This window comes from Pongo abelii, chromosome 19 (genome assembly GCF_028885655.2).
Source record: "Pongo abelii isolate AG06213 chromosome 19, NHGRI_mPonAbe1-v2.0_pri, whole genome shotgun sequence".
Classification (NCBI taxonomy): domain Eukaryota; kingdom Metazoa; phylum Chordata; class Mammalia; order Primates; family Hominidae; genus Pongo; species Pongo abelii.
Window position 1 is genome coordinate 70328287 of NC_072004.2, and position 8170 is coordinate 70336456.

General features: G+C 46.6%; 1 protein-coding gene across 17 annotated transcripts in view; it reads right to left on the reverse strand.

Moving 5' to 3' along the window:
• Window positions 1–6483, reverse strand: part of MED24 (mediator complex subunit 24) — a 35168-nt gene extending 28685 nt beyond the window's left edge. For 7 of the 17 annotated variants that reach the window (XR_010137987.1, XR_010137988.1, XM_063718195.1 and 4 more), the window contains exons 1-3: window positions 6354–6435; window positions 5511–5699; window positions 5340–5422 (exon numbers count right to left, since the gene is read on the reverse strand). Coding sequence is in view for 15 of the 17 variants with exons in the window: in XM_063718195.1 (XP_063574265.1) it covers window positions 5340–5422; window positions 5511–5699; window positions 6354–6372 (291 nt within the window). In the remaining 2 variants the exon portion in view is untranslated. Of the gene's footprint in view, window positions 1–5339; window positions 5423–5510; window positions 5700–6353 lie in introns of all 17 variants that reach the window. The other 10 variants (XM_054546358.2, XM_063718199.1, XM_063718198.1 and 7 more) reach the window with 4 other exon arrangements.
• Window positions 6484–8170: the final 1687 nt, after the last annotated feature.

Below are 8170 nucleotides of genomic sequence, written 5' to 3' on the forward strand. Positions count from 1 at the left end.
GATTACAGGATTGAGCCACTGTACCTGGCGCAAGATCTTTGTATGTTATTCTATGTTAATTAAAATATGTATATTTTTACGGAAGTCTTTTCATGTGACTCCTCCACTTAAAACCCTTTAAATGATTATTTGTCACCCTAAAATAAAGTCCAAATTCCTTAGCATCACTCAAAAGTCTGTTACAATCTTATCATTCTCTCTCCCTAAACCACTTTCCTCCTTAAAGTGCCAGCCTAGCAGCTCTAAAGGTATGGTTCAGGAACTCCTCAGGGTCCCCAAGACCTTTCAGGGGGTCTAGGAAGTCAAAATTATTTTTAAAATACTACTAAGACACTGTTTACCTTTTTGCTCTTTTTCTCTCACAATTGTACAGTGGATTGTCTTGGAGGCTCCATAACATGTGAGGATATGATATTATTAAATGCATCAACAATTGAAATATCTATATAACTTAGTCATGGATATTTTCCAAATTACCAATTCATGATGTGACAAAAATCATGCATAGATAAAAGATCTATTCAAGGTACAACAAAGAGAACAGTTAATTTTATTTCATTTAATTTTTTATTGAGACAGAGTCTTGCTCTGTCACCCAGGGTGGAGTTCAGTGGCATGATGTCAGCTCACTGCAGGCTCCACTTCCCGGGTTCAAGCAATTCTCCTGCCTCAGCCTCCTGAGTAGCTGGGATTACAGGTACCCACCACCACGCCTGGCTAATTTTTGTATTTTTAGTGGAGACAGAATTTCACCAGGTTGACCAAGCTGGTCTTGAATTTCTGACCTCAGGTGATCCACCCATCTCAGCCTCCCAAAGTGCTGGGATTACAGGCAGGAGCCACCATGCCTGGCCAATAATATATTTTTTTTAATATTTGAAGAAATTTATTCTGAGTCAAATATGAGTAACCATGGCCCTTCAGGAGGTCCTGAAAACATGTACCCAAGGTGGTTGGGTGCAGCTTGGTTTTATACATTTTAGGGAGGCATGAGATCAAATACAATAAAATATATTTAAGAAAAGTCTCAAAATTTTTAAGAATGTAAAGGGGTCCAGGGACCGAGCACAGTGGTTCATACTCATAATCCCAGCCTTTAGGAGGACAAGGAAGAAGGATTACTTGAGGCCAGGAGTTCAAGACCAGACTGGACAACATAGTGAGACCCCATTTCCACAAAAAATACAAAAAAAGAAAAAGGAGAAAAAAGAAAAGAAAAAGGGGTCCCGAGAGCAAACTTCTTTTCTCTAGCCATACCAAATTATTTTCAGTTCCTGAACAACATTATGTTATTTTTGCCTCCCACCATGTGCATACGCTTTTCTCTGCTTTGCACACACACTCTCCTCAATGTGCCTGGCTAACTCCTACTCAACATTCAGGTCCTGGTTTAAACATCACTTCCTCCACAAAGCCTTCCTTGATTGTTCAGACTGGACTGGGTGCCTTTCCTATGTATTCTCATAGCAAGGACAGTCCCAACTTAACAATGGTTCACCTTACAATTTTTCGACTTTATTTTTGTATTTTATTTATTTTATTTCATTTTATTTTTTGAGATGGAGTCTCGCTCTGTCACCAGACTGGAGTGCAATGGCACAATCTTGGCTTACTGCAACCTCTGACTCCCTGGTTCAAGCGATTCTCCTGCCTCAGCCTCCCAAGTAGCTGGGATTACAGGCACTCGCCACCATGCCCAGCTAATTTTTGTATTTTTAGTAGAGACAGGGGTTTCACCATGTTGTCCAGGAGGGTCTCGATCTCCTGACCTCGTGATCCGCCCACCTCGGCCTTGCAAAGTGCTGGGATTACAGGCGTGAGCCACCACGCCCCGCCTTAATTTTTCGACTTTATGATGGTGTAAAAGAGATATACATTCAGGCTAGGCGTGGTGGCTCAAGCCTGTAATCCCAGCACTTTGGGAGGCCGAGGCGGATGGATCACTTGAGGTCAGGAGTTTGAGACCAGCCTGGCCAACATGGTGAAACCTCGTCTTTATTAAAAATACAAAAATTAGCTGGGCGTGGTGGTACATGCCTGTAATCCCAGCTACTTGGAAGCCTGAGGCAGAAGAATTGCTTGAGCCCAAGGAGACGGAGGTTGCAGCGAGCCGAGATCGCACCACTGCACTCCAGCCTGGGGGACAAGAGTGAAACTCCGTCTCAAAAAAAAAAAAAAGAGATACGCATTCAGGTCAGGCACGTGGCTCATTGGCTCATGCCTGTAATCCCAGCACTTTTGGAGGCCGAGGTGAGCGGATTACCTGAGGTCAGGAGTTCGAGACCAGCCTGGCCAACACGGTAAAACCCCGTCTCTACTAAAACTACAAAAATTAGCTGGGTGTGGTGGTGCGTGCTCGTGGTCCCAGCTACTCGGGAGACTGAAGCAGAACAATCACTTGAGCCCAGGAGGTGGAGGCCACAGTAAGCAGAGATCATGCCACTGCACTCCACCCCTGGCCTGGGTGACAGAGTAAGACCTTGTCTCAAAAAAAAACATGAGATACACATTCAGTAGAAATTGTAGTTCAAGTGCTCATACATGTAAGCCATTATCCTCAGTGAAATAACTCAGGAATAGAAAATCAAGGAGGTTTCAGTGAGCTGAGATCACACCATTGCACTCCAGCCTGGGCGACAGAGCAATACTCCGTCTCAATAAATAAAAAGAAAGTCAAATACTACATATTCTCACTGATAAGTGGGGGCTACACAACGGGTACACATATAGAGCGAACTAACAGACACTGGAGAATATAAAAGGTGGGAAGGTGGGAGTGGGGTGAGGGCTGAAAAATTACTTATTGGGTACAGCATTCACTACTGGGGTAATGGGTATACTAAAAGCCCAGATTTCACCACGATGCAATGTATGCACATAAGAAATCTGCACTTCTGGCTGGGCGTGGTGGCTCACGCCTATAATCCCAGCACTTTGGGAGGCCAAGGCGGGCGAATCACCTGATGTCGGGAGTTTGAGACCAGCCTGACCAACATGGAGAAACCCAGTCTCTACTAAAAATACAAAATTAGCCGGGCGTAGTGGCATGCGCCTGTACTCCCAGCTACTTGGGAGGCTGAGGCAGGAGAATCGCTTGAACCTGGGAGGCAGAGGGTGCGGTGAGCCAAGATCGCGCCATTGCACTCCAGCCTGGGCAACAAGAGCTAGACTCTGTCTCAAAAAAAAAAAAAAAAATTTGCTGGGATTGGTGGTGGGCGCCTGTAATCCCAGCTACTCGGGAGGCTGAGGCAGGAGAATTGCTTGAACCCGAAAGGTGGAGGTTGCAGTGAGCCAAGATTGTGCCACTGTACTCCAGCCTGGGCGACAGAGTAAGACTCCTTCTCAAAAAATAAAAATAAGGCTGGGTGGCCGGGCGCAGTGGCTCAAGCCTGTAAACCCAGCACTTTGGGAAGCCGAGGCAGGAGGATCACAAGGTCAAGAGATCAAGACCATACTGGCCAACATGGTGAAACCCCGTCTCTACTAAAAATACAAAAATTAGCTGGGCGTGGTGGCACACGCCTGTAGTCCCATCTACTCAGGAGGCTGAGGCACGAGAATCACTTAAACCTGGGAGGCAGAGGTTGCAGTAAGCCAAGATCACGCCACTGCACTCTAGCCTAGTGACAGAGCAAGACTCTGCCTCAATCAATCAATCAATCAATCAATCAATAAAAAATAAGGCTGGGCATGGTGGCTCATGCCTGCAATCCCAGCACTTTGGGAGGCCGAGGCGGGTGGATCACCTGAAGTCAGGAGGTCGAGACCAGCCTGGCCAAAATGGTAAAACCCCATCTCTACTAAAAATACAAAAATTAGCCGGGTATGATGGCGGACACCTGTAATCCTAGCTACTCAGGAGGCTGAGGCAGGAGAATCACTTGAACCTAGGAGGCAGAGGCTGCAGTGAGCCGAGATCAAGCCATTGCACTGCAGCCTGGGCAACAAGAGCGAAACCCCATCTCAATAAACAAAGAAACAAACAAACAGGCTTTGTGTTAGATGATTTTTCCCAACTGTAAGCTAGAGTGTTCTGAGCACATTTAAGGTAGGTAGATGGCCAGGCACAGTGGCTCACACCTGTAATCCCAGCACTTTGGGAGGCCGAGGCGGGCGGATCACAAGGTCAGGAGTTCAAGACCAGCCTGGCCAAAATAGTGAAACCCTGTCTCTACTAAAAATACAAAAATTAGCCAGGTGTGATGGCAGGCACCTGTAGTCCCAGCTACTCGGGAGGCTGAGGCAGGAGAATCGCTTGAACCCAGGAGACGGAGGTTGCAGTGAACCGAGGTCACGCCACTGCACTCCAGCCTGGGCGATAGAGCAAGATTCTGTCTCAAAAAAAAGGTAGATGACCTTTGGCAAGTTATGTGTATTAAGTACATTTTCAACTTATGAGTGGTATCTCAGCACATCACCCCATTGTAAGTTGAGGAGCATCTGTACTCTATCCTAACCTTTATCATAAACCCATTTAGTGACTGCTTATTTACATGTCTATATTACCCACTAAATTCTCTGTATACTGGCATCAGGTTTTGTTCACAGCTTATATTCCCCAGGGGCTAGCACTGGCACATAAAAGCATTCATGAGTATTTCTTGATAGAACAAGTGAATGTAATCCTCTTTTTTTCTTTTGGTTGTTGTTGTTTTTAATAGACGGAGTCTTGTTCTGTTACCCAGGCTGGAGTGCAGTGACACAATCAGTGCTCACTGTAGCCTCAAACTCCTGGGCTCAGGCAAGCCTCCTACCTCCACGTTCTGAGTAGGTGGGGCCACAGGCCTGTGCTACCTGCTACAACTCCCAGCAGAATAAGTGAATGTAATATTCATCACAACAAGTGAAGTATTATTATTTTTATGAGAACACCGAAACTCAGTGAAATGATCTGTTCAAACAGATCAATCTAGAATCTTACTCTTTCATCTAGAAAGAGTAAGCTGACAATTGTACAGCTGCACCCCAAATTGTGTTTGTTTGTTTGTTTCCTGAGACAGGGTCTCACTCTGTTGCTCTGGCTGGAGGGCAGTGGCAGGATCATGGCTCATTGCAGCCTCAACCTCCCAGGGCTCAGGTGATCCTCCTACCTCAGGCTTCCAAGTAGCTGGGACTACAGGGGCACCACCACGCAGGGATAACTCTTTGTATTTTTGGGTAGAGACTGGGTTTTGCCATGTTACCCAGGCTGGTCTTGAACTCCTGGGCTCAAGCAATCCGCCTGCCTCAGGCTCCCACAATGCTGGGATTACAGCCATGAACCACCGGGGCCCAAATGCACTCCAAGTTTTTTACCCCCAAAACTCTCACTTCTTGGTGGGGGTTTGGGGAAAGCTTACCTGGGAACTAATGGCATACTTCAGGTAGGACAAGATGAGAGGATTGGGGGATGGTCCAATCATGGCCTGCTCTAGTAATGCCTCTGCAAGAGGAATAACAAAACACGACTGAGTGATTACAACTTCTCTGGGTTTATTCCTCTCATCTTTCTTTCCCAGTTCACTTGAGACCTGCCAGGTTGAGAATGTCCCAGGTGGCTCCTTTAGGAAATAATTTCTTCATGTTGATTGCCCATTGGTAGTCACTCCAGCGCTCCTTCCAGGCTTGCAAAATGGCTTGCTTCAGGTTGACCACCTTCATGATTTCACTCTGAGCAGGTGGCAGCGGTGGCGGCCAGCTTTGAGGTGAAAGAAATGGAGCTAAAGAAAAGGACATAAGATTCTAAGGAGAACCGGGGAAGGCAGAATTAAATAGAAAGGAGAAGATGCGGGAAGATTTAAGCGAGGCAGGCGAATTTGAAAGAAAAAGAGCTAAAGGGTAAGATCCTGTCAGGCTCTCTCCTCCTGAACCGCCCTTCCTTAAACTGGGGCACTAAGAGGAAAGTATCGGCCGAGCGCAGTGGCTCGCACCTGTAATCCCAGCACTTTGGGAGGCCGAGGCGGGCGAATCACCGGAGGTCAGGAGTCCGAGACTAGCCTGACCAACATGGAGAAACCTCGTCTCTACTAAAAATACAAAATTAGCCGGGCTTGGTGGTGCATGCCTGTAATCTCAGCTACTCGGGAGGCTGAGGCAGTAGAATCGCTTAAACCCGGGAGGCGGAGGTTGTTGGGGTGAGCCGAGATCGCACCATTGCACTCCAGCCTGGGCAACAAGAGCAAAACTCCGTCTCTCAAATAAATAAATAAAGAAGTATCAAAGGGACTAATAGATTAAAGAGGGCATCAAGGAGTTAAGGCAGTCCTGGTTGCCTAATTACGCCCTTAGCTCTAAAATTGTCCCTCGGCCACCACCACTCCAAGTCCAGATTTGCTCCCTCATTTCCTCCACCTTCTCCAGCCCTGTAACTATACCTCCTAATTTCCTTTTCATCCACCACCTCCCCAAATTTAAGCCTACCGCACAATCCAGTTCTAGGTTGTAGGCATCGCCATTTTGGCACTTGTCAAGAAGCTCACTTGCTATTGGCTGGGAGTAACAAACGCCAACCAATAGAAATGCAGCAAGGAACGCCCCGCTGTCTTCTGGGAATGGTAGTTCCTCGGACTGAAACCGTATTTGTCTGCGCTGGCGAGGAAACTAAGGGACTAGTCTAGTCGGCCCGCATTGTTCTTCTCCTTTAAGGGAGGACATCCAGGAGCTGAGGCACTACAGAGACTCGAGGGAGCTTGAAAGGCCGCTCACAGCCCGGCGTCGCCCACGACGTCACTGTCTACCGGGCTTCTCCATCACATTCCGACACCCTTTCGTTCGTTAGCCCCTAGTTAGTAGGTGCGGCAAGGGTGTGGCGTTCAGCAATAAGGTCTTTCTCTTTTCCTGGGCTCTTTCTGTTCTCCTAAGCCCCTGGAGCTACCAGAGCTATTCTCATTTCCACAACTATATTCTAAAAGAGACACTGAGGTGCCTTAGTTGCACACATATCACCGCCCCCGAATCTTACAGTCCTGTCAGAATCTCCAGGCCCTCCATACAGCTTGGATACAAGGGAAAGTAAAGAGGAAACTAAGGTGAAGGTGGTCAAAATCAAAGGAATTCTGAGAAACTGTCACAACTAAGAGGGCTAAGGAGACCTGATGACTAAATGTAATGTGGTTTTCTGAATGCGATCATGGAACAGAAAAAGAATACTGGGTAAAAACTAAGGAAATCTAAATAAAGCGTGGACTTTAATTAATAATAATGTATCAATATTAGTTCATTAGTTGTTACAAATGCATCATACTAATGCTAAGATGTTAATAAAAAGAGAAATTGGGTGCAGAATATGTGGGGACCCTCTATTACCTTCCATTTTTTCCCTGTAAATTAAAAACTATTTTTTTTAAGTTTCTTGTTGTTGTCATTGTTTAAACCTTGCTTATCCCAAAGATCCATATATAAATTATGCCCAGGGCCTTGGCCATAGCCTTTCCTTCCCCCAGTGAGAAACCCAAAAGCAAATGTTACCCACCTCTGGAGGCTCCAATGTCTGAGCCTTCTTATGCGTAGCCCTCATCCCTCCCATGCTATGGACTGATCATCCCTAACATTTACAACCAGGAATAAGAATAAATTACTCGGGAGGCTGAGAAAGGAGGATCACTTGAGCTCAGGAGTTCAAATCCAGCCTGGGCAACATAATGAGACTCTCAGCTCTACCAAAATAAATAAATAAATAAACATGGGGGCCTTTAGCCAGGGCCCAATATCCTAGTTCACAAGTTCAAGCTCAATCCGTATTCCCCAACAACGATTCTTTTTTTTTTTTTTTTTGAGATGGAGGCTTGCTCTGTTGCCCAGGCTGGCGTGCAATGGCGCAGTCTCAGCTCACTGCAACCTCTACCTCCCAGGTTCAAGCAATTCTCCTGCCTCAGCCTCCCAAGTAGCTGGGATCACAGGCGCGTGCCACCACATCCGACTAATTTTTGTATTTTTAGTAGAGACAGGGTTTCGCCATGTTGGCCAGGCTGGTCCCAAAATCCTGACCTCAGGTGATCCACCCACCTCGGCCTCCCGGAGTGCTAGGATTGTAGGCGTGAACCACCATGCCCAGCCTCCAACAACCATTCTTTGTTCACCCTTTGAGTGGCAAAATCAGTCCTCGGGAGGATAAATCTGGGAGAGCAGCCCACTTAAGGCTCTGGAAGCAAAACTGTGGCCATTTGAGCAGAGAATTACAGCGCCCTGGGTG